Source organism: Tauraco erythrolophus, chromosome 6 (assembly GCF_009769465.1).
Source record: "Tauraco erythrolophus isolate bTauEry1 chromosome 6, bTauEry1.pri, whole genome shotgun sequence".
Lineage (NCBI taxonomy): Eukaryota > Metazoa > Chordata > Aves > Musophagiformes > Musophagidae > Tauraco > Tauraco erythrolophus.
In genome coordinates this window covers 42,407,983-42,434,159 of record NC_141470.1, presented here as the reverse complement: position 1 = coordinate 42,434,159, position 26,177 = coordinate 42,407,983, and the positions used below count along the sequence as shown (strand labels likewise).

Sequence of the window (26,177 nt, the reverse complement as noted above, 5' to 3'; positions counted from 1 at the left end):
TGGTAAACTTTGTTCTGTGCCAGTTCTCTTTGGTAAGAGAACAATCTTTGCCTGGACCGCTGGTGAGGGAGGGCTTGCCAAAGGATTCCACCTCAGACACGCAAATCAGGCTGATGCCAGATGTCTTTTCATAGCATTATTCATAGGACTTCACAGGCGTCCTCTTTGGCATTCTCCCCAGTGCAAAATAGAAAGGGGATCTCCACCACCCCCTACTCCTGTGACTATCGTGATTCAACAAAACAGCCGCATAAATCTTGCGTATGAGTGTCTCCTCTAGATCCAACGTCAACTTGTTCTGCTGAATGTCGTGATGCAGACTGTTCTCCCGCACAGCACTTCACTCTCTGCTCCTTAGACCCTGGTTTCTGAGCGTAATTCAGATGTGACTCTTGGGTGCTTTCCCATGTAAAGCTCACACAGTATAGGCTCCTTCAGCGTCAAGCCATGCCTTGTGTTGGTGTGGAGGTTATGAGGAAGGAGCGAGATACCTTAATGCTAGAAAGGAATGTGAAGGCAGGCTGGGACTGCTGACTCTTCAGTGACTCAGCGCAGTACCGAGGTACGAATCAGCGTGCGGTATGCCTGTGAATACAGCTAGCGCAGGGAGCTCCATCCTCCCTCCTACTGCAGAAGGCAGGTGGGATTTGGTACCTGGCTGGTCCTGAGAAACTTGCGTATCTTCAGTTACTCATCTTTTGTAAATGTGTTAATCATGATGCACGGATAGAATGTGCAAGAGGGAAAAAATACACTGGTGTGCCAAAGTAGAAAAGGTTTTGCGTAATTTATGAAGCCAACACGATAAAAGATGATAAAACTTTTAATTATCTTTATTAATGTTATAATATTTAAGTGCCAAATACTTCTAGTTGCAACTTTACATGGTATGCAGGAATACTGAATACACCTGTACTTCTGTTGTTTGCATTTCTTTTGTAACTGTGACTTACACAGAAAAGGGAGTGAAACCAGCTTTTTGATGAAAGCTGAGCCTAGTTTAGAAGTGGTCATAAAAGTTACCGGGCTTCAATTTACAGCACATTTGTATGAAAATTTAAAAAATCAAGTTGGTGCTTAAAGGAAGAACTAAAACTCAGTTTGAAATTATACTTCCATGTTTTCTGTCTCCTAGGTCTGGCACAATGCTACATAATTCAAAGTGATACCTAGATAGATGGTCACGTGTAAGTTTCCATTGCTTTATCCCCAGTCAATTTTTAAAGATGTTCACTGTGCTAGAAAGATTGCTGCTGCGTCAATAAAGCTGCATCTGAAATTGAAGGTTCCACTGTATGTTTAGCTGTATCTTTCCAGTAGGTACGTAGGGTATAGCAGAAACAGGAAATATTTTCCAACTAATTTGAATGTTGCATGAGTTGGTCTTAGGACATCAGAAAACTGCTGGTGATATGCTCTTGAAGGTTTCACCATCTTTAGTAAAATGTTGTCATCTGTCTTGTATCTTCCTAGCTTTCTGCCACTTTGTCGAGCACAAACAGAGGGGCAAGAATTCTGGTCCTGTTTGTTTCCACGATGCAGCCATTTAGCACCATTTCATCCAAAATGATGTGCACTCTGTCCAAATTGAACATGATCTAGAAACATTTCCGGTTAAGAATATTTTGAACAACATGAAGATAATTCAGAGAAAATCTCAGGTACCTTAGTCTTTAATCAAAGCTTACAAAAATAGGTATTTCTTTATTTATTCAAGTTTATTTGGCTGTTTGTCTTAATAGAGCTAGGGAAACAGTTCAGCTGACACTTCTTTTCTGGCCACAGAGATGTCAAAAGTTGGTAGCAGAGAAGTTAAACCCCCACCAGGATCCCATCTTGGAAGATTACCACATAGCAGTAAAAGAAAGGTAAGTGTGAACTGAGATTTTACTACATATTGCTCAAATATAAAATTTTATCAAGGGATAACAGCCTTGTATATGAAGATGCAAATATTCTGCATTTCTTCTTGGCAAAGCAATTGTCTGATCTGCTGGAAAACAGCTTCCTAAGAGGAATATGCTGATACGTAAAGTTAAAGCATTGATCTATTAATAAATGTCACAAAGAAGAGTAAAAGTAAATAAAAGGTTCACACTTAAAATACTTTCTAAAAGATATTTCTGATCTCTAGTGTTCACCTAAAGGAAAATTATCTGAAACAATACAAACTTGTACTGTTGGGTATAAGAAGTTTGTCCATAACCATGTCTATCTTTGCTTAACATTATCTAACAGCATCTGTCTCAAAAAAGCCCATGACGGGCCTGACTCCGGTAAGAAGTGGCAGGCAGGCTTCTGCAGAGTTGGTGTTTGTGCACCCGCTGAACAACTGCAAAGGGCTACTTATTTAGTGAAAAAAGACTCTTGTGTTGCCGTTCATCGCCAGGGTGTGAAACGGAAACAGGCACCGCAAGCCAGCCTGCTGGGAGCATCTGTTACCCTGACTGCCCTGCATGGACTAGAGAGGCGTGAACAGCCCTTGGGCTGCCTGGCTCCCCACCTGTTGCTGCTCTTCGCTGTGCTCAGCAGAGCAGCTTGGCCTGAATTTTGCTCCTTCTAGTTCTTGCCTGCAATATTGAGCAGTACTGTGGCAGAGCTAGCAAGATACTTCACAGTAACTCCTAAATATACCTTTCAACACTTTTTTCCAACTTTGATACAAGTCTCTTCAGTGCCTTCTCTGCCCATTACACTATTTTGGATGCTATGGTTTGAGCTCAGGAAGACAGTCTGGTTTTGCTCTAGTCCTTGTATTTATGTTAGTGAAATTCTACACTGGAGCTGCAAGAGCCAGGTTTTTGAAGGCATCAACATTTTCCTCTGGTCAACATGATAAACCTTAAATCATGTTTTTTGAACGTGGCTCAGGCATTCAAGCAGACTGCTCTGTCTCACAAGTTCTAGTGGATCTGTAACTACAGCAGTCTGCCCGACTGCTCTGCTAAAGAGCAGGAACAGTGGGAGTACTGAACAGTCTATGACAACAGCTGAGGAGCCACATATTTATTCCTTCTAGGTGGTAAATCCAAGTGGAGAGGAGACAACACCTTAAAGCACCAAAGCTGCAATGACATGAGCTCAGGAAGGTGAACAGTCTTAGGTCTGAATTCGAGAAAGGGGTTTAAGTAAAGTAACATTGCACATCCTCATGCTTAGTTTTTTTAGCACCTGACTTTGAGAAGGGAATTCCTTAATCTGCGTTAGGTGCCTTGTTTTATCTGTGATGGGTGGTGAAATCCAGACTGTCAAACAATTCAAAGTTCTAAAGAACTGAGGCTGAAGCCAGTACTTCAGAATGCAGGGAGGAATTTTTTTTTTTTTTTTTTCAATCCTTTCTCTTGGATTCAGAAGCCCAACTCTTTACTTCAAGTAATGATGACTGGCTTGGTCTCTTCTTTTGAAAGGTCACAGTAGAGATGGTGCTGGCCTGAAACTTGTAGAGTACAAAGGCTGAGCCTCTCCTCAGCCTGAGGGGTTACAAACCCGCCTTTCTACATGGGCAAGCTTAGTAGAGTTCTTCTGCTGTCTGTAAAAGTTCTTGAGCACGGTCTAGCCCAGCGATGAGAGTTAAAAGATTTTGTCCCTCTCTTGGTGATTGCTTCTGCTTTAAACATTAAAGCAAGAAGAGGGCATAGAATATCTAATATGACCACCTTTTGCCTATGACCACCCTTCTAAGAGATGAAAAGTAGAAGCTTGAACTTGCTTAGGCTGAACTTTAGGATGAACCTGTATGTTCGAGTTGATGAGAACACAGCTAGCAGGCTGCCACCTTCCTCTGCCGTTCCAAGTTGCCTTGAGGGCTCTGGGCTGAACTCGGTGCTTCTGTGTATTTGTGTGGAAGGGCAATTGTATTGCTGCGCCAGCACACGCGCTCTGCTTGACCAGGGCGCAGCACCTCTAGGTTTGCGTAGTAGCAGAATTCAGGCCCTCAGATCACTTTGCTACTAGTTACTGTGTTATGGTTTGAAGTGGGGGGGGGGGAGGTCTAAGGACTCAGCCTAACCCACGACATACTGTTATGTGAGGAAGGAAAACTACAGCCGTCAACAGGATCTCGGGTATGTCTGTGGTTCATTACATAGCTTCTAATTTGCTGGCCTAAACTTAACCACCTGATTTAATTCTAAAGTTGTATTTTAAATACCAGACTTCTTCCTGAGTCTCACCTAAATTGCTTCTAAAAATCAGATTTGTGCCTTTCAATGCTAAAGGAGTAATACTGTCCTTAGAACCTCAACAGTCTCAGTTTCTGTGGTCCAGAGACAAAGGTAGTTTTACTTTGCTTGGCAGATTAAAAGACTCGAGACAAATTTCTTCCTATGGTCTACTTTTGAAGTAAATCAGTCTTTACAAAAATATTTTAATCTGAGAAGTTAGGATTTCTTTATCCAAGCAATGTGAGAATTTTTAGGAATACAGCTCCTCTACTGCTGCTTGGTTCACCTCTGGTACTGCTCTACATAGGGCAAGAGGATCTGTTAACGAAGTTAGATAACATTCCATTCAGGTTTCAACAAGCGATAAAGCCAACTCCTCCCAGCTTTTAGATTTCACTTTCTACCACTGATTCACAGTGCTTCAGTTCTCACAGTGGAGTGAGAGCTCCCATCTCTCCAGGCCGCCTTCTTCCTTTGAGAGACCCAAGGATCTAAAACCTAGAAGACTGGATCAACCAGGATCAGTGATGATGCAGCAACTTGTTGCTCCCATCTCATTTTTCTGCACCACCTTGTTTAAGAAAACATTTAAAACACACTTAGCACTGCCCTTTGCCCTGCTGCATTTCCTAAAGAGCTGATACTATGTCAAAGGAGAGCTGCACCCCCATCAAGGAGTATCTTGCAGCTGTTCCACTCAAACCCAATATGGTTAAATGAGGCATCAGTTCCCCTGCAGGGCCATTCCAGTTATTACCAGACTGGCCTGCTCCATCACAGAAAACAGTGGCATGATTTCTGTCCATCTGTAACCTGTTCATCTCTCAGCTGTCATTCTGGAACCAGTGATTTCACCTACAGTTTGAATGGAGATGCTAATAGATCTTTCCAGAATGGTATCATCTTGATTTTGGAAGGTCCCGAAGCATTCTTTACCCTCAACCTAACATCCCAGTTTCATTTTTTAGTTCCCTTCCCACCTCCCTTTACTGTGCTGTTCTTGGCAAACAGTCAGATTGCACTGGGCAGAGCCTTGGCTTTTTTTCCCCTTCCTGTAAGTCTCATGACTATCCTTTACAGTCATATCTCATCACACGCGCACCGCTTAGCCATTCGCGCCTGCCCTGCCCTGCCCCATGAGGGCTATGTATCTCCTCAGCAAGGCTCATCCTCCCCACCTGTCACTGGTTTGCCAACTGACCCCAAATTGCAGGGTTTAAAGCCCTGCGGTCATAGATCCACACCCAGCCGAAAAGCGGCAAAGCAAACCAGTTTGAGCAACTGGCAACAGGAAAAAGCTCTGTTTGGTGGGTGCGCTGCCATGTGCACCACCCAGAGCTGTCACTTAAGGTTCTGCTTCCAGTAAGAATCCTGGCTGCCCACAAAAGAGAATCGAGAGACTTTCACTAGATGTGTGCAGAGGCTAACAGGCATTTTTAAACAAGCGTGTGGAAGAAAACGTGTATTAATCGCTGCAACTGTAGATGAAAGACTGTAACAAAAGTTCTCAGAGCGCCCAGCTAGGAAATACTCTGGACAAGCTGTCAGCCCAGGCTGACAGGTGAGCCCTTCGCGTCGCTGGTTCACAGCTTTCTGCCAACGCTGCCGCGGCTGCGCGCCTCGCGGGAGAGGCAAAGGGCACCGAGGACAATTGGCGTTTCAATGCCACGCTGGCTTGGAGAGCTGCCCTTATTAAAGACATTCATGGCACTTTCTGCTCTCACAAAGAGTTTTTAGGGCACGCACGTACTAAGAGGAGGTAAACGTGACACAGTCTCGCATCTCCTGCCCTAAAACATTATATAGGCAGATAGCTGAGCAGAGGAGAGGGGAAGGAAAGGAAAAAGGTATATTTAGGACTTGCATGTGATAAATAACTTCTTCATATAGAAACATTTTAAGATATCTCAGGATTTTCCAGGCAAGTAATTAAGGGTGTGTACAGGCTTAAGTGATGATAAAGTGCAGCCAACACCTTGTGATCAGGTAACACACCCAGGAGCACAAACAAAAGCTTTGCAGATTACAGCAGGAGTACTCATGGGGCAGACAGGTTTGCTACTGACTACAGAGCATTACCAAACTTTGATTTCCATCCTGGACATTCATCTTCAACTAAAGATTAGTTGGAGTTGCTTCTCTTTTTCATCTAGAGTCACACATTCTGACTTCATCTTTGCTAATGTTTGCTTTAAGTAACTTTTAGTTCATATAGTGGCAGGCAAATTTAGTAGGCGCTGAAACCCATTTAATGCTTTCTGACCATTTCTTCCTCAAATGACTATGCTGACGTTAAATAGGAGACAAAGGGTGCCTTCAAGTTCTGTGATATTCTAGAACAACAGTTTTAAGCTCATCCTTATGGGTTTCCATTTCACCTACTTATTTTACAGTACAAACTGAAACGTATCCTTACAAATTCTCAGAATAAATTCATCATTCAACTTTCTTACTGCTTAAATGCACTGTATTCTGAAAGTGTTATTCCATGGGGGACTGAAGAATACAGTTGATTCACATGAAGCATTCCCTGTATCAAAGCTTTTTATCTATCCTAGGAGCAGCAGCAGCTAGTTGCAACGGAATGTAATGGTTTTTTTGGATCGAGACAGCATTCTTTAAATGCTTGGTCCTAGAGCACCCTGTCTTCAGCCTCCACTCCCACAAGGGGAACGTAAGTATCTGCTTCTTCTGTAAGTTAATAATGTGTCTTCAATTAAGCTTTGCTTCACCAGTTCAAGCAACAGAAAAGTCAACTTTCTGTAATTTTAGAAACTCCCAGGCTTACCAGCATATCGTTCCCTGCAAAGCTGCTGTGGTTAACACTTGCGTTTTTATAGTCTCTTTGTCATCATCACACCAAGAAGCTCCTACACCATCCAAGCTGGAGTTTTAGAGAAAATCCCACAGAAAATCCCACCCACTTATTTCACACACAGAAGCGAGGCTCATCTAGTGCTGTTAACACATTAGCGAGCAACATCCCTAGGACAATTTCAGTACTTGAACAAGTACTGAATTCAACTGGCCCAACACCACTATTTACAGATATTTTTGAAACAAACCAAACAACTTGAGAAATGTTATGTCATTCCATCATAGGTACCCTTAAGCATGTGACTGACTTTCAGAATGGAAGTGGATATCCTATAACAGCTTTACAATCACACATAAACGCTCCTGTAAAAACCATGGCTACTCTAGAGTTAAAATAGTTACTTACTTGGCTAGTAGCTAATTCATTTTTGAATTTGAACTTTGGCTAGTAGCTAGTCCATTTTTGCAGCATGCCTGAGACGATTTAGCAAATGTTGATGCATTGTTTAGCATCACATACACCTATGTCACACATACATGTAAGTATTATGTATGAATGCTCTTGGGCAGGATTCAGACTGCACCCAGTCTCTGCCCAAGGTGCTCTTCCTGACAGCAGACATCAGACTCAGGCCATGATGCAAGATAGGATGCAGGTGCCCTGAGTGAATTTGGGTGTTTGGACCTAAATGAAAGCTGGAGTCCGTATTAGGAGGAGCTGTGTTGCCAGGAACACTGGGATAATGCACTGAGGCTGGGGATGTTTTAAGAATCCGTGCACATGCTGCAGGCTTAGCGTGGGCTCCAGAATATTTCAGTTGCATGATGGTCTGAGCCTTTATAGATTTAACTGGGGTTTGCTCTGTGCATGGGTGAATAGCCTTCATTGATTATGATCCTCTTTTCATGTTTTTTTGATTTCACGTAATTTCCTACTATTTTTTTCATGTTAGTAAACACTACTTTCTATATAGAATAGTCACTACTTGGTGTTCACAGTTACAGACCTTCAGCCAGTACTTCCTCCATCAGATATTTTGCATCCAAGCTAACTGTACTGAATATAAGAGTTAGCTGAAAACTATTTGGCAAAGGAAATGGTTTAATCCCAGGTGGGGATATAACCTTACACACTATGAAAGGCATATTGATGGATTATTTGCTTGCACTTCTTTAACGTCTAAGATACTTGTGGCTCAGATATTACATTGTTCTTCTGGGGCCTGCTATTCAAGCTGTTGTGAAAAATAAATACAATCTTGAATAGCCCACTTCTTCATGGTTACACCTCTGCTTTACATTTAATGTTGAGGGTATCTCACTTAATTTCAATTATTTTACGTACCATCTTAACTTATGAAAAGATCTTTTTCCTAAATGGGAAAATTATTTTGTACATATATAGAAGTAAAATATTTTATTTTAAAACCGCTCTTGAAATGTATAATGTATAAAAGTGCATTTCTGAATGGAAAAATTATGTACATAATTCCTATGTCATACATGTTGAGGAGAGATATATCAGATAGGAGCTTTTCCAATATTATTTCCGGTATTATCAAATAAGAAAGTAATGTACTCTCCTATTTTCCAAATCCTTATCTTCGCACCTCATGCAGACAAGATCCATGGAGAAGATGAATTTCCACAGGAGTCACTCAGACACTGTATTGCACCCCCTGCAAATGTTAGTGAGAGCCTATAGTACAACTTCTCAAAACAATGCAGACTAGCTCTGTACGCAGAAGCTTGCTGGATACGCAGGAGCCTTTCCCAGCTATTAAATGGGCTACTGGTGATGACCGTAAGTGTGTAACTACAGGAAATTCCTCTTGGTATGAAAACGATGACCAGAGGCAGGCAGAATTTAGGATCATCAGTACTCCAAACAATCTAAGATTAAAAGAATCACGTAATTGCAGGCTCGAAGTATTCCATATGGAAACATGCGGGGCTGTTTTTTTCTATAATTACTGAATAGGTCAGGTTAGTCTCTAATTCAGCAAAGCTCATGCACAAGTACACATAGTTCTAATCCTTAACTATAATAACTGAATACAAAAAATGTAGTTATATAATCGCTCGGAGACCTTACGAGTCCCTTCATGCTGAAATTTCATTATTGCTCTTTTATAATATAAGTGAATTTAGGAGTGTTATATTAATACCACAGCATTTTGTGAATTTCAGGAAGGAAATACAGACAATATATATACATACACGTATATTTCAGTTCAGTAAATGAGACAGAGTTCCAGCATGTAGCAAGCATTAAAATATTTACAAAAGTGAAATTAATTATTTCCTTTTGGTTTGTTATTTTTCAGTGAAGAAGTGAGAACAATTACAGAATTTTTTCTGTTCTCCGTATGTACTAATTCTTAAATAAGGTAAATAAACTAAATTACTTTAAAGTATTTGATTCCAGGGTGCCAACTGTATTTCAGATGTATAATTGAAACCTCTTTGCAGCAGTAGATCTGCATTTAACCAAAAAACAAACCTAGGCATAAGGATTGTCAGAGCAGAGTGAGCAGGCAGTGGGATTGGAAGAACTGAGAAGGAAGATGACTGCGCTATATTTTCCTGGTTTAGCTTTCTTTGAATTCAGTATTGTATTTTATTTACTTGCTGTTTGTGTTTAGCTATTCAGAACAGTATTTTAGTATTTAGTATTTGTTTGTATTTGGGTTTTGTTCATTTTTTAAATTCTATTTTAGTTAATACCCTGCAAATCATACACATGAAAATACAGCTGTGTAAGGGACAGGAGGGGAAAAAAAAGGTATCTGTGGCAATGACTGGTTTCCTAAATTTCCTCCTCCCAGGCCTTTCTCTCTTTCCATTGATAGAGAAAGTAAAACTCAACGTAGACTTTCATGAAGCAAGATCAAAGCGCAAACCTAATCTTACAATGATGGTACTGCTATTTGGTTCAAGACACGGCTGTAACACTCAGCTCTTATTATTGCAGTCATTTCAATATCTAATTTATTGTAAACTTCAAGAAAAAAGTAAAACCCTAAATTTTTTATTATTATTATTATTATTAACTTACTATTATTAACTAATTATTATTAGTTAAGCCTGAAAGTTCTCCCATGAATGTAACTTCTCATGTCTAGGTGTTAACAGTACTTAGTTCTCTCTAAGCAAGCTCTCCCTGTCTTTCTTTAAATGGTACCAGGTTCATCTTAATGGCTGAGGATTTAAATAGGTGACCCTCATGAACATCAGCCATGCTTTCGGAGAGGTGCCAAAATGGTTCCACTTACTGTGAGTGCAAAACTTGTGAAACTTCTGCATTGTCTTGACTGACACTCAGTGCTTTGAAGTCAGTATGAACTGGAACATACACCAGAAAGAGAGAGACAAATAGATTTCTGATACTGCAAAGGATACATCTAATTCACTCTGCAAGGAAAAGAGACAGACGACCATTAGTTACAGTTTGATCTCTCATCTCATAGTCATTAAACATTACACGTCCCTTTAGAGGAAAAAGAAAGTCTTCAAAATATAGAAACAAAAATTTAGGGTGATTCATATTTCTGTTCTGGACTGTACAATCACATGTTCTTTCCTGCAACACTGCTTTGCGTTTTATGTGTTACCTCCCTCCATAACAAAAGCTAATGTTCTGAAATTTTTACTTAGAAAAATTCACTGAGGTCACCCACAAGTAACAATCTGAATATACACAGTGCCATCTGAATGAGTGGGTGGAAAACCAGCATCTCTGATCCTGGCAGCTCCAGCCCTATACTCTCTCTTGCTCCTTCTACAAAAAACAGGATGTTAATGCCAAGTTCACAATTTATATAAAAACACAGTTAAAAACATTGCTGCAGATCATTTCAACAGCAAAATGTAGACATTGTATATATGCCCACAGCTGTGGTAGCTGTGGCTGGATATATTAGGAGAGGGAAGGTAACTCCAAGATTTGTACCCTTAGCACTTCTAACTATTGCTCCAGCCCCAGCAACACAATTCTTCACATAGTCATCATTTCCCTTCTAGTCTTGGCCTGGATTTACCCCAAGTAGTTTTATTCATGTAACCAAAATATCTACGTTAGAAGCCCTTGTGGTCTCTCTGCAGTCAACAGAAGAGATGGGTATCTTCAGCAGTTGACTCAGCACACTTGAGGCATGACTCACTTTCTCAAGATACTCATTGGGCTCCACTGCTGGTAACGGGACCTTAGGATGACCAAACTTAACTTAGGCGCCTCCGTTAAATGTCTAAATTTAGAAACAATTAATCTTCAGCAGTTAAGATCTTGCACAGTCTGGGTGGAGCTTCCCCAGTCTCTGCTGAAAGAGAGAATCTTTATCTGCTACTGAGGGAGTTTAGTTTGCTAACATGGTTTCCATTCACAGTCTAACCCTGGTTTTAGGCAGAGCTCCCACTGGCAAAATTGCTACTACTTCTGTGGTCTAAAGATGCTCTAAACTGGACTAGTTCTAGACTACAGGCTCTGCTGACTGACCCTGCCATTCTTCGATTAGTGTTTTTTTATGCATCACAAAAATTTTATTTTAAGAGCCTGATCAGTTTCCTCAGCATTAAAAAGTAGTTGAAAACATTGGAGTATGTATTCTGAACAGTATGCGGAGTTTTGCCTGGGTAGCCATTATAAAAGTGAAGGGGACTCAGAGTTACATCTCACAAACAACTTTGAAAGCTTTCCCCCTAATTCTGTTAATGTTTATTCTGATGTTTGAATTCAAGCTCTGTAAACTCCATTAGATAAAAATAGAGTATGTGAGAATGTTTAAAGCTCACAAGCCTAAAAATAATAGATGACAAAATGTCCTTCTAGAGCAAGACAGATGTTCTTTCCTTTCCCAGAGTTTTGTCTCCTTCTCATCATCATCATAATTTGGGATTCTACTAAAATTCTGCAAATCCTAAACATTAATCCATAGTAGTACAGACTTTCACTTTCTTGCTCTGTGGCTTCTGCCAGAAACCCCAGCTAGAATTATAGCCCTCTTCTTCAGCGCCCTGCCATTTATCGTGTTATATGCTATTAAAAATAGAACCACGGAATGGCATGAGACTTCTTTAATCATCCCCCTTTCCGTTCCCCGAGTTTCAAACCTTAAATGCTATGGAAAATACAAAAAACTCTGGTATGATGAATTCAGCAAATTTCTAATGTGGTCAAGGAATTATATATATTAGATTTATATGTACAAGAACTGCATTATTTTTGCTCTGCCTCAAGTGAAGAGAATAAAACTTGAGAAGCGATTGGCAACTATCAGCTCAATTGGATAAATAAGACATGACTAAATTTTATTGTACATTGCTGTGCTGCCAGCATCAAATTCCATTCTGGTTATCACTGCTTTGGTTGGGACTGCATTCATAACAATTTTCAGAGGCAAATTCTGAACTTAGTACAGTCAGAAAGGGACATACTTGCTACCAGCAGTTTCAACAGGCTGTTGCGACGTTAGTTGAGATAACAGCCTAAAACGTTTGCCAGGCATCTAAACAGCCAAGGGTGCAGATGACTTTTTCAGGCATGTCCTAGAGTTCACAGAGGGAGCTCTGCCATGTCTGCTGTGGTACTAGTACTGGGAAACCAGTTACAGACCCTGCATACTGGTCTCTTGTATGTATAATTACCAACGTAATACCCTCAAGCACATGGACTACAGAGGGAACTCTACGCAGTCCTCCTTTCTGAGGATATCCAACACATTTCAGCATAGAGAAACTGAAATTGTGCCAAAGGATGACTCGGGCAAATTAGTTTACAAGACAACTATTACAAATCCTATATTAAATAGCACATGTTCTAACTACAATTATAATGCTGCATTTTCAAACTATGTAAAAATAATCTCCCACTAAAAGGAGCAGTGTCATTTTAACTGAAGATGTCTGATGCTGAATCCTTAACAAAATGTCTACCTATAATAGCGGTTTTATCAGATATCCACAGTTGCATGACAACAACATGGGGAGCACAAGTACAGACTGGTTTTTGAGGTTTCATTTCCGCTCCGTCCCTCTGATCCCGTTCAGTGAGAGTGATGTCAGCTCCCTACTTAATGCTTACACCATCTTTGTCATGAATGAAGTGTATTTGGGGGATGTAATGCTAAGAACTGCAAAAAAGAACTGTAAAGAAAAAGCTCTTTATTTCTTTAAAATGCATAAAATGCCAATGGCTATTTTAAGAGTAGATGACCCAAAGAAACTCCTGAGTATAAGCATATAAAAACATACTTGTCTAACAGAAATTTTTCTGGTATTCCTTGTCTGATGATTTATAACCCATGTATACTTTCACTTCCCAGAAAAATCAACTAATACTGCTTTTTTTTTTGCTTTTTTTTTTTCCAGTGGTAATATTGACACTATTCAAAATTCTAAATCAATATGAAAAAAAAAATAGCCTTTGATTTATTCCCTGAAATTACATATTCACTAAAGTTCTGAAAGAGAAGAAATATTTCATAAAAGATGCAATGTCTCACTCACCACTCTGCTGAAGTATTTGTCCAAAACTTCCACAAAGTTATGAATTAGTTCATATACTGCCATCTCATTCTGAAATTAAATTAAAACCAAATGAATATTAAATGAACAGCTAGAAAATGTAACAGTATGCTTTGCGTTATTTCAGTTTGTGGTGTATGAAAAGCAAGTAGAAAATATAGTAAGACCTACAACAAAGTGCACAAGCTCAGGCCACCACGGCGAGAGAAGGTCTAGTTACCCAGCAGAGGTACTGAGAGCAGGGGAGTGCTGAGGGGCAGAAGCTTCAGGCCAGCCACACAAGTAATCAGTGCAGAACCCAATGGATTTGTCTCGCCTGGGCTGCTGCCGTCCCGTTGCATCCTTTGTTCCACTATCACCTGGGTTAGCTAGATAGACACAGCTAACTGGGCTGTGCCTCCCCACGCTGAAGTCACACTGGCCAGCTGCAGTGCAGAGCCAGGCTATGCTGCAGCAGTACAGATGGGTGGGCTTTGTGCCATGTAGCAAAGCCAGAAGGATTTGACCAAAACTCATGCCATTATAACCCAGACTTGAAGTCACTGTGGTAGTCAGCGGCTACCTTCCACACCACCCTGTTAAGGTCTACAATAATAAGCTTCAAATTAATTTCTGAGAACCAGGAATCCATGTACGCTAAAGCCTTGAAGGCTCAGCCTGAATGCATGAAAGAACAGTACTTGTCAATTTTCAGATACTTTTTTTTTCCCTTTTTAAAAAAATACAATAAATTGGCATCTTTCTAGCTGATGGTATAGGAGTTTTTTCTTTGGCAAGGAGGTTAAAAGCAGTGGGCAGTTGGGAAGTCACCACAGATGAGACAGCTGATCTGGCTATAGTGCTAGCATTTGTTAAGAAACCTCACCCCACATAAATTTATGTTTAATCAAACATGAATTCAGAAAGCAGAATCAGTACAAGGCTCAGGAAGACCGCCTCATGATAACAGTTCAGTCTACTGCTATAGCCTGAAGTCAAACATACCACATTTTCTTTTATACCTCTTTTTATTTCACAGAAATAAAACTTTTTTTTTTTTTTTTCCTGGCAATGACTCCTTGAAATTCTCTAATTGCTGTTGCAAAGTTCCATAGTGGAAGAAGACTTGAGCTCTTGCCTGTGATAATCACTACAACCTTTCATTTCAAGAGAGTATGTAATTTCTCACCTCAGTCTCGTTGATTCCGACGACTACGAAAAGGGCTGCATACTGTCGGTACACCAGCTTAAAGTCCTTGTACTCGATGAAAGAGCACTAGGCAGAAGCAAAACGAGTCAAATATAGCAGCTGCCACTTAAGCATACAACAGTATCAAGCACAGAGTGCCCAAAGAGCCTACGCTTTCATGTTCGTAAGGCCCACAACGAGCAATGCATTTCCCAGGATCCACCAAACAATTTTGACTTGAAAGAAATTTAGTAGGGTCACTGTTAGATTTAGATTAGATATAAGGAAGAAATTTTTCACTCTGAGGGTGGTGAGGCACTGGAACAGGTTGCCCAGAGAAGTTGTAGATGCCCCATCCCTGGAAGTGTTCAAGGCCAGGTTGGATGAGTCTTTGGGCAACATGGTGTAGTGGAGGGTTTCCTTGTCCATGGCAGGGGGGTTGGAACTAGATGATCTTTGAGGTCCCTTCCAACTTTAACCATTCTATGATTCTATCACACAAAACTTTTCATCAACTGGCAGAAAACACGCTACCACTTTTTAAATGGAAAAACTGGAACATACAGAACTGAAGTGACTTGTTCAGATTATAAGGCAGTCAATACTTCCCCAAAATTTTCATTTGGAAGCACTTCCAGAAGAGACAACCTGAAGTTCACTTTCAGATTTAAAAAATGATCGATATTTTAATATAAAAATTAAGAGTATTAGACTTCCAGACTCGGGGGAAATTCCTGTCTCTCACACGAAGACAGGAGCCAGCAGATGGTGCTGTCATACACTGCTTTACAGGATGCCACTTCCTTTTTTTTTAATTATCGTTTTGCTCAGTCCTTGAAATGGCAGCATACCATTAGTTCTTCTGGTGAAGGTTCTGTTTGAAGATGCTCTTGCAAGAGCAGCATGGAGGAGGTTAGTTTCTTCAGCCACTGTCAGGTCTGTGAACTAAAGTACTTTATAGGAACTGCTATTTTTTTCTGAGGTTTTCTAGAATGAAATAGGTGAGGACCACTGTTCAAGCACAGAAGTAACTAAAGAAAAATAAAGAAGCTGACTTCAGAACACAAACAAAAAAAACTCCACTTGCAGTCTAAGTCACAGACTCCTCCTCAAATGCAAGTCAATGTACTCAAAAGTTTTGCTAAGTTTGGTACTTTTCTTAAATAAACAGTGGCTCAATTAAGAGAGCCATGAAAATCTCAACTTTCACCTAAGAAATTTTCCAACTTCTGAGCTTTCTGACTTGCTGGCAGAAAGTGTGAACACTTTTTTTGAATAAAAATGCCTAATACAGAGGCCTAAATAGTTGTGTTTCCAAAAACCCCTGTTTTAGATAGTATTTTCATGATTTGGAATCCTCTCTTGTTTTTTGTTTACACTTGGAGCTGTCAGTACTATCCCTATCACCTTCCAGCAAACCAGCAGTAATATCTCTCTAGGGATCTCTACCAGACAAGCAGTAACAGAATAAAATAAATTCTTCCTGGACTTCTGAGTTTCTTCAAACAAACAGGAGGAACCTTCATGACAGTAATACATAAAACTCCAAAATCTGTAAGCCTCAGAAAAACATATTTATTCAACGCAGAATAACAGCTCAACTGACTGCACCCACAATCTAGAAACACAACCTTTTTCTTCATGGTACAAATGAAACAATAACCTGCAATGGAAACTGATGTGTTTTCAGAATTACCAACATGAAAGACGTAAGATGTTGATAAAATAAAAAGTCTAGGGAAAAAACTACAAAACTTACCTGATCCTTTGAACGGGAGAGACAGTTTTTGATTACTTCAGCTTCCAGCATTGTCCGTTTATTAATTTCTACATGCTCGTAATACCTAGAGAGCCTTGTTTGACCTTGTTTGTTTACCATAAGAAAAAATTTTATCATTTCTTTTTTTGTTGATCTCAGCAGTAGATTTGAATATGGGGTGCAGGAATCAAGAAGAGTATTTCTGTGAAGGAAAAAAAAAAGAAGTAGTATACATAAAAGTTATAAAAGATTTCCTAAAAGCTAGCCAGCCCAGACTGAGTTTATTGCCAAAACATAGAATATAGGAAAAACATCTCTAATCTTTTGCATGCATTCCATGAGTAAAACTCCATTTTTTTCCCACACAAACAATCACAAGGTATCTGATAAAGAATAGCTTTCACATTATCAGGCAATTTAATTTCTTTGTAGGATTTGAGGAATCGGAGGAGTAAACAATCACTTCTTCAAAACCATGAATCTATTCACTGTTTTCTTCCTGCATGTTAACTGGTTTGAGAACTTTACCAGAAATTTGCCCAATTCCAAAACATAAGATTAACACAGCTCATAAGAGCAAAATTGGCCTATGAGCACGCTTTTTTTATTTTCTGACTTGTATTTAACATTCATACCATCTTGTCATCAGATTGAAGGGAGAGAAGACAGAGGGAAGTGCATGGGCCACAACACATGACCACTTCTTTAATGCAGAATGAGAGCCTCCTAAATATTTGGGTATCAGCAGTATCAGCACACATCTTGAGCTGGACCAGGAGGCACTGAAATCTGTTTTCTCCCATCTAATCTCCCACAGTGATGCAAAAGGTAGATGAAAACTAAGTGTGGGTCTTCAATAGCTAAGGAGAAACCTGTTCATGTTAATTACTCAAAACAGCTCAACCTCAATGTAAATAAATATTAATCCACACAAGGCCACTGAAATATAGTTGTAGAATATAAACATGCCACGTGCAATGTACAATGAAAAAGGTTATTAAAAAGAGCACAGCGTATATCAGAATCTGCTTGCTAAACAACTGAAATCTTTCATGTTTTGAAAAGCATGCAAAAGTGTAAGCTGCAGATGTAATTTTTTGAAATAGAAGTTCCGCGTTATTTTCATTAATGCCAGAAAACAGTCACTGCAATGTTCTCCATTTGATTCTCTGTTTGGATCACAGATTTATTGGCCCAAACGCTCTTGAGGTTTACGGTCTGGAAATAGAGTAGCTATCGCAAAAGCCAGTTCTTTATTTCAACTCCAAGGAGCTGCTCCTTGCCTGGTGCAAATATTCTCTCCTAAGGTCTCACAGCTCCTGTGAGAATGTCCAAGCTGAAAAAAAAACATATCAGGAATTGACAGAACAAAACAGTGTAGCTCTTTGTGTAAAACCAGTGTATCTTAATGCAGAAAAGCAAAAGGGGGAAAAAAAAATACAAAAAACAAAATAGGTCTCTGAGGCAGCAACCTCACAGACGTTTAAACACAGGCTGATTTTTTTAAAACAAGGCAAGCTGTATAGGTGCTGCCTCATTGTCCTAGTTTCAGCTGGGATAGTTAATTTTCTTCCTAGTAGCTGGTATAGTGCTGTGTTTTGGATCTAGAATGAGAATAACATTGATAACATACTGATGTTTGGGATTTGTGGCTGGGCAGTGCTTGCACAGAGTCACGGCCTTTTCTGCTTCTCACCCCACCCCACCAGCGAGTAGACTGGGGGTGCACAAGAAGTTAGGAGGGGACGCAGCTGGGACAGCTGACCCCAGGTGACCAAAGGGCTATTCCAGACCATATGATGTCATGCTCAGCATATAAGGCTGGGGGAAGAAGAAGGAAGAGGAGGACATTTGGAGTGATGGTGTTTATCTTCCCAAGTAATGGTTACACGTGATGGACTCCTGCTTTCCTGGGGATGGCTGAACACCTGCCTGCCCATGGGAAGCGGTGAATGAATTCCTTGTTTTGCTTTGCTTGCGTGTGCAGACTTTGCTTTCCCTGTTAAACTGTCTTTATCTCAACCCATGAGTTTTCTCACTTTTGCTCTTCTGATTCTCTCCCCCATCCTGCCGCACGGAGAGTGAGCGAGCGGCTGTGCGGAGCTTAGATGCAGGCTGGGGTTAAACCACAACACTCATAGTATTAGCAACTGGAAGAAACTGGATATATACCATTCATGGGCAATAGAATCTAAATCTTTCATGACAGTGATACAAAAAATCCCAATACATTATGCTGACATTAATTATTGCTTACTTCTGATTCATATTGGTCACCTAATTATTTTCTGAAAGAAAAGCCACCTCTCATCATCACTTGGATCTCAAGAAAGCAATCCCATTTTCTTCAGTGTACTGTGGTTTAATCCATATACAAAGAAGTTTAGATTTCTATACCAAATGTATCTTCACTAATTAAACTTGATACTGAGAATTAATTTCTTAACTGACACCTCCAGGGAATAGGAGTCCAGGATCAATCCTCAGGACAAGAGGATCTTTTTGGAATCATGACAGTCTCAGAGCCTTCTCACCTCCACCAGGCACAGTGAAGTCTCTTTGCATCCAGAACAGGAGTGCACTTTTGTTGATTTGCTCCAACAGAAGAGTCACAGACGCTGGTCACTGCTGCTGCGGTGGTGCACCCGGCTTGTCCATCGCACCCCGAGCTTCTGAACTAGCACAGGTGGGTCTCTGAGAAAGAATGAACCAGGTAATTAAGAAAAAAAACGGGCCCAGATGGAACCATATGACAGGGTCTTCACTGTTGGACAGCAGCTTAGACTGACATTTATGACGAAACAGGAGAGTACCGTCTATACAATCTTTTCTGCATTTAATATGTGGCTATTTTTTTCGCTGTTCTATTTTGTATTGCTGCTGGAAGTTAGAGTTGCAATAAGAAGAGAGTCTTAATATTCTGAGGCATAAAGAAAGGTAAAATAGTGAGATGACTTAGTCCTTTTTTTGATAGAAGCCTTCTCTTCCAGGAAGTAAGGATATGAATGAACAACTCCTTCCAGCTTAGAGTGGGGCACTCCAGCAAGGGCCAACCTCACGAGCAAAGAAACCTGCAACTTCAAAGCTATTTTAAAAACGGTTGTGGTCTGAAAGAGGAACAACTGCCCATTGTTTTAATGAAAAAAATAGCAAGCTCAGACATAGGAGACCAAAAGCTATTACGTTGTTCCTACCAACTGCAAAACATGTCTGTCCAAGCTAAAAAGATAATGACAGCGGCACAGACAGTTTTTCTTTTTTTCTTCTTAGTTCTATGCTTCATCTTTGTGTTTGGTACTGCCGAAGCATGAATTACTAGTCCTCCGTTTTGAACAAGTTGTTTCCAAGCTATTTTAATAATTCAGTCATAAATGGTACTGAGGAGCGTACGTCCTGTTCTCAGAAAACATCAAGTTGCACAAATCCATCCTAGAAGAGTAACGACCTGAGGCTTAACATGTCTGCAGAAATTCATGTGGGACCTGAGAAGGGGAGGACAGTGAAACTACTCCAGAAGCACTGACAAAGCTGTTTGTACTTTGAGTTACTGTTAAGCAATGCGTAACAGAAAAAAATAAACTAAGAATTGATACGTATGGATTCTATTGCAGGATTGGCCCCAAATCCTAATTATTCCTCTGTTAACCTAATCTTTCTACACGGTTGATCCTTTTCTGGTGTTATGACTATTGTATCTGTGTATATGCTTATGAATGGCTTGGATTGTTTTACATATGAAAATACTTTACACCAGATTATTATTTTTTTTTAATCCTCACAAATGCTCTTATCCAGAATAGATATTAAAAAATGAATCATGTTGTTAACAGAGGTAGAACCATAGTAGTACTCAAATCTGTAACTTACGAGATAATCATTTTTCACAGTATTAGAACAGGTGACTAACATCTGTAGGAAAGAGGTCCACTAGTATCACTAGTCATTTCTGTTTTTTCCCACCAGCCCCAAAGACAGTTTCCAAAATTTTAGCCAGAAATTTTGCTCATATAAATGGCAGCACAAGCACACAGTTTTGTGCAGAAACACTGGGATAAATTTACATGTACAAAGCATAATTTTTTAAAAATTTACAAAAAGCATGCAAAGCATAGCTGTAGAATCTGACTTTGAAAAGAACACTAGTGTTTAAAATATCTTAAGAGTTTTTTATGTCCTTTAAAAATAATTCTGAAAGAAATCACTTGCAAAAATAAAAATTTATTTGCGCAATTTAGGCAAAAAAAGGAAATTACTGAGCTTTGTTTCTAACAAAGTTTATTTCTTCTCCTTTCATCTTGGCTTTCAGATACAGACAACACGTCAAAATTAGTTTTGCATAAATAAGATGTTAATAAACCTGTGAGGTATAATAAACAAACAAAAAACATATCTGTGCATGTTGATGGGCGGAGAAATTCTCATTCCTTCATGAAGTTCTATGTATTTGAGGAGCTACCTTTTACCATCAATAGTTGGTACTCTACTTACAAAGACAGCTCCATTTCTTCTGATACAACTCTAAAGTGCTTTTCTCTGCATTCTCACGCACACGCCTGCATGTATCCATGCCCATACACACAAATTACAATGCTTTTATATGTACAGAATCAAATGGTTCAAGGGAATTGGTGACACGATGCCTTTCATATCTCTGCCATTATTTTACTCATTTTAGTAATGAAAAGACATTACTATCTGAAGGCTGTTTGTCAGAAATGAATAGGCTGTCTCATTCCAGGTCACTGGACAACTATCTGCATCACAAATACACTTAGGAACAGAAGACTGGAAGGGACTATCCAGATCCTGATGGATAGTGAGGTCCAGCTCTCTCCATCACAGTCAACCATGCATTAGAAATTTTGTCCAGAACAGCCTACAGTAGATGCTTTGTGCATACCTGATCTACAAAACACCTATGAAAACCTACGACAGAATGAAGACTCCCTAGATACAAAAACCTCAGAAGTTATCACCTGGGGAAGATGTAAAAAGTCTTGAAATTGCAAACTTTCCTTCAAAAGAATTACCTTCCAGAGTGACTGAGTAGCAGTTAAGTTACTTTACTTCCTTTACAAAATATTTCTTTTGTAAGGATAATGTGGCATGCACACAAACGATAATGTGGCATTCACACAAACGACGCCATGTGAAACTACTGTGATTTAAATATGTGCTGTTACATATTTAGGTGTTAGATCTCACCTTCATTAAAGCATCTCTCGCAGATAAATATCTACGAGAGAAAACTGGTATCATGATCGGCTTGCGTGACTCATGCTGGTAGACTGATGGAGTATGTGGTTGTTGATGACTCAACATACGATGGCTTTAACTCCTTCTAAACCAGCATATATGCAGAAGATTAAGGACCTGGGCTCACGAAGAGAGATGCTTCTTGATGTTACTGTCCCCTGCCTCTAAAGGTAGCTCCAGCCCTGTATTTCAAGACAAACTGAGACCTGCCTGCTTTTCTTCAAAACACTGAAACAGAAACCATAATGGTTCAGGAACTGCTTCCAGGACATGCCAGCTCTGTAGGCTGCATAACTGCATGACACACTTCAAAGGCAGTTGTCCCAGTTTGTGAGTCACACCCCTAAATCCTGTCTTTTCAGATACTGGTTGAGACCTCTCAGAGGTGAAGCCTGCAATACCTGTTCTGCGGATAAAAAGGTCTTAAGTCTCCAGCATCGCCAACCCAACAGATTCTATATGCAGTAACATAGAACGTATTTTAAACAAAATGTTAATTACTCCTCCAGTAGATTATCACTCAACGTTAAATTATTTTGTCAAATATTTCACTAATATTTATACATACTCTTACACAAAAATTATAAAAAAGGAAACACAACCTGAGTTTGACACTTCTTGCAGTACTGTTATCACTGGAATTAGATTGTGTCTCTCACGCCAAACCCACTCTAGACAATGTCCACAGATCTAGAAACATTTTTATTGTGCTGTAACAAAGTTTTGCAACATTCTGGGGTTCTCAGCTGCAACATAAATAACAGATCAAGTAGCAAACAAGAAACACACGACTACATTCTTACAGAACTGCTTCATCAGGAATTAAAAATAAATGCTAGCTAGGACTACAAGCCAATCATTTACTGCACTGTCAAACAAGTTGGTTTTCTGGATGCAGAGCTCTAGTTGCACTTTATGTGTGTACTAAATATGGAACAAAATGGGTTAAACTGGAACTAAAGCATTAATGAAAAGAAAAAAATGACTAAATGGTAGAGATACAAGCAGGTGACAGCATGGGAACAAATATTTTCGAGGTATATTTTAGGCTATTGAGCTTCCTGGCTATGAATTTATTGTTCAGAAGTATGTAGCAAATGAAGACTGCTTACATAATCGATACCCTTGTTCTTCCTACTTTTGTTCGGACCACAGATAAGGCTTTAATAAAAACAACATACACTGTTATTAATATTTATCCATAGTAACAATTATTTTTGTATTCTAAATCTTATTACTGTACACATAACGATTAATCCAAAGAGGAAACAGCTATGTCTATGTGGCTTTAAAATAAAATACTGCATTCAACTTCAGGATCAGGGATTTTAAAAAAAAAAAACAGCCTTATTAATCTAGGGAAGTCAGGGAGGAAGGAAAGAGTAAAAAAAGTCTTCCTTTGCCGTTGAGTTGTCAAAATGCTGGCTGAATATAGTAACGGAATTAAATTGCAGTAACTCCCATATACTCAGGAATGAGGAATGTCCTGTAAGATTGGAGCTAAACAGAAGGCTAAACTGGTTATGAGGTAAGTCTTAATTTTTAGTAACAATTTGATACCGCTGGAAGACAATGAAAGAAATTAGCTGAGATGGAAAGGAGTTGGATTTAGATTGGCTAATCTCTATGGAATCAGGAAGACTGTAGGATGAAATTTTAGTAGGAAATGATTTAACGGAGAAGAAAGGAAGGACTGGATAAAACAAGTGAAGTTTCAATATACACCTGAGGAGAGATTAGTAGAAAAAGGAAATACCAGTACTGCAACAAGTGGTATTTATTTTTTCAGTAATCAACACAATTCCACCTCCGTAAAGAAGGAGCTCTGTTTAGGAAACTATCCATTTTTTTTTACTGAATGAGTATAGCCTGTAAATATTTTGAAGAGAAGCAAAACCAAACCCCTACCTTACTTACAATGGGTGACCTATGGATCATTTCAAATAGGATGAGAGGATAATTTCTAAGTACTGCATTTTGGAATACCTTGCAAGTGAGGTAATTTCACCGAATTCAAACTACGGCATCAAACAACGTTGCTGTTGCAGATGAAACTAAGCCAGACAAAATAAACCAGTAATTTCTTGCAAAACCTTCCTCATGTGGAAAGCTTTAGAAAAGCAAACATGGTGCGCTTTCCCTTCTCATCAAGAAGGGAATACACCACACACACCCCTTACCATTGCGATACCACGCACATCACCGCGCATTTAAAAAAGGAATTAGCCAACTTCCTGAGACAAACCATAAATTCGAGAAATCGATTCTAAAACCCCCTCCTTCGCGGGGCAAATTCAGCGCACCGCTAAAGCGCGCTGAGTGTAAGAGACTTAAGCGTTTTAAGCCCCGACCTGCTGTTCGCACGCCGGTTTAGGACGCAGACTCCGGCCTGCCCCGGCCCGGCGGCATCCCCGCGGACTCCTCTGAGGACGCCGGACGCTCCCGAGGCGCGGCGCCGCCGCGGCACCCGCGAACCCAGCCTCCGCCGCCTCCGCTCCCACTCCCACTCTAGAGCGGACAGAAACCGCCCGTCCGCGCTCCCCGACGGCGGCGGGCCCGGGGCCGCCAGCCCCGGCACCGACCCACCGGCGGGCGAGGTGGGGCCTCCCCCTCCTTACGGCAGCGGCTGCTACCGACGGCGGGCTGCCCCGGGGCGGGGGGGCGCAGCACGACAGAGACAAAGACAAGTGGCAGTGGGCGGCCGTGCCCGGGCCAGCGCGTCGCCACTTCAACCCCGGGAGGGGAACTTCTGGCCCCGGACCGCTTCCCTCCCGCTCCCCCGCCCACGGGGCACGGCGCTCACCTCCCCTCCTGCGCATGCGCACTCCGCCACCTTGCCCGTCCAGGAGGAAGCGATTTCCCGGCATGCGCTGCGCTGCTCCTCCCTCCCTTCCCCGCCTGGCCGTGGGTGGGTGGGCCGACGGCTGTAATGGCGGCTGGCGGCGGCTCGGCGCTGCTCTGACACCCGGATACTGCTCGGCACAGCTCCCCCTCCCTCCCCGCGCCCGGCCCGCCCCCCTCCTCCCCGCCCCAGCCAGCTCCGCTCACCCCCTCCCTGGCCCCTGCTCCAGGCCCCCGCCGCGGGACGAGGAGGAGGGCTCCCCGCAGACAATGGACGAGCACCCCGGAGCCGGAGGAGGCGGTGGGATGGCGGCCGCCCCGAGACCGCAGCAGCCACCGCCGCAGGCGGGTGGCAACATGAACCTGCAGTCGGGTGGGGGCTGTGTGGGGGCCGGAGCCGGCGGAGCAGGAGGAGGAGGAGGGCAACAGCAGCAGCCCCAGGGCCCCGCCGCCCCGGCTGGTCAGGAGGCGGCGGGCCCCGCCGAGCTGTCCCGGCCCCAGCACTACACCATCCCGGGGATCCTGCACTACATCCAGCACGAGTGGGCTCGCTTCGAGATGGAGAGAGCGCACTGGGAGGTGGAGCGGGCCGAGCTTCAGGTACGGGTGGCGAGGGCGGGCTCCGTGCGACGCGAGGCGCGGGCTGGGACCGGCTCGGTGGGCTCCGGGGAGCGGGCCGCGCTCGGGGTGAGGGAGTAGAGCTGCCCGGGCAAGCGCAGCCCCTTGGGGCACTCGGGCCGAGCCGTTCGCTGTGGCTTGGGGACGGTACCTGGGCGAGGTCCGACGGGCGAAGCGGTGCCGCCGGGCGGCGGGGCCGGCGGAGGCGCAGCCCCTCACGGCCTGAGCTGGGCTCCTTTCCCTGGGGCAGCCATTTTGGTTTTTAGCATGGCGCCCGCCTGGGCTCCTGGCTCCGGAGGCAGCCCCTGCTCCGCAGGCCTCTCGCCCGTACTCACGTTGCGGGGCGCGGAGGGCGGCTGCGGAAGGGCGGGCGGGCGCTGCCGCGGCGCGGGACTGCTGACCCGCCTCGCCGCCCGCCCGCGGCGGGGCGAGCTGCCCCTTGACAGCTGCGATCATCTCCCTCAGCACAATGGCTCCGGGGCTCTCCGGGCCGGCGGCCTCCTCAGCCCTGGGTGCGGGTTATGGGAAGCAGGAGCCTCCGGGCCTTGGAGGGCTGGCCTCTCCCCGAAGCTCAGCGAGCGGTTGCTTTCGGGGGGAAGAGGAGGCTGCGAAGAGGCCGGGGTGCCTGTTTGCCGAGCTTGGAGAGGATGAGGAAAGGGTGTTCGGGTAAATTTCAAGTAAAGGACTTGGCCAGGCACTCTGGTTTGAGACAAGTCGAGCGTGTGCTCGCTTTCCTTCTGTCTCGTTGCGTTGGAGGTTTTGTATGGGAGAAATAACCACCGGAGAATGGTGAGGAGTTGATGGGTGTGCACGATGGTCATTTTAATATACGTACAAATATGAACTTCGCCTCGGGACCAAAAATTGAATAGCTTTTCAAGGCAAAGAGCAAGTGTTGGAGTTCTTGTGTAGCTCTCTTGCCATTAATGTTTACTTTTAGGAGTAGAAAGGATACCTCTACTAATTACTTCTGCAAGTAAAACCAAAATCATGCCTAGGCAATTGCAAGCTTACGTACAGATTACAAAACCTA

The 26,177-nt window shown here is 42.0% G+C and overlaps 2 protein-coding genes across 7 annotated transcripts in view; one reads left to right on the top strand and one right to left on the bottom strand.

Annotated features, from left to right (window-relative positions):
• Nucleotides 1-850: 850 nt before the first annotated feature.
• AP4S1 (adaptor related protein complex 4 subunit sigma 1) lies at nucleotides 851-25,337 on the bottom strand. 2 transcript variants are annotated; one of them, XM_086613993.1, is made up of 7 exons: nucleotides 25,296-25,337; nucleotides 18,964-19,123; nucleotides 16,430-16,631; nucleotides 14,671-14,757; nucleotides 13,485-13,553; nucleotides 10,383-10,394; nucleotides 851-1,598 (listed from the first exon to the last, which is right to left on the bottom strand). In XM_086613993.1, exons 3-7 carry the CDS (start codon nucleotides 16,565-16,567, stop codon nucleotides 1,470-1,472), a joined length of 435 nt encoding a protein of 144 aa, XP_086470119.1. In that variant the 5' UTR covers nucleotides 16,568-16,631; nucleotides 18,964-19,123; nucleotides 25,296-25,337; the 3' UTR covers nucleotides 851-1,469. The 2 variants fall into 2 exon arrangements, with proteins under 2 accessions (XP_086470119.1, XP_086470120.1); XM_086613994.1 differs by having other exon boundaries at nucleotides 1,568-1,598; nucleotides 10,256-10,394.
• The window catches only part of STRN3 (striatin 3), a 71,934-nt gene continuing 70,553 nt past the window's right edge, over nucleotides 24,797-26,177 (top strand). For 3 of the 5 annotated variants that reach the window (XM_086613990.1, XM_086613992.1, XM_086613989.1), the window contains exon 1: nucleotides 25,045-25,126. In XM_086613990.1, coding sequence (XP_086470116.1) covers nucleotides 25,085-25,126 — 42 coding nt within the window. In that variant the 5' untranslated portion in view covers nucleotides 25,045-25,084. Of the gene's footprint in view, nucleotides 25,127-26,177 lie in introns of all 5 variants that reach the window. The other 2 variants (XM_086613988.1, XM_086613987.1) reach the window with 1 other exon arrangement.

Bases quoted from the DNA above. Each gene is read 5' to 3' on its own strand.
- AP4S1 (XM_086613993.1), bottom strand. From the start codon at position 16,567: ATGATAAAATTTTTTCTTATGGTAAACAAACAAGGTCAAACAAGGCTC. The intron at 14,758-16,429 runs GTAAGTTTTGTA...GCTTCTGCCTAG, and splicing joins TCTCCCGTTCAAAGGATCAG to TGCTCTTTCATCGAGTACAA. The intron at 13,554-14,670 runs GTGAGAAATTAC...ATTTAATTTCAG, and splicing joins TCGGAATCAACGAGACTGAG to AATGAGATGGCAGTATATGA.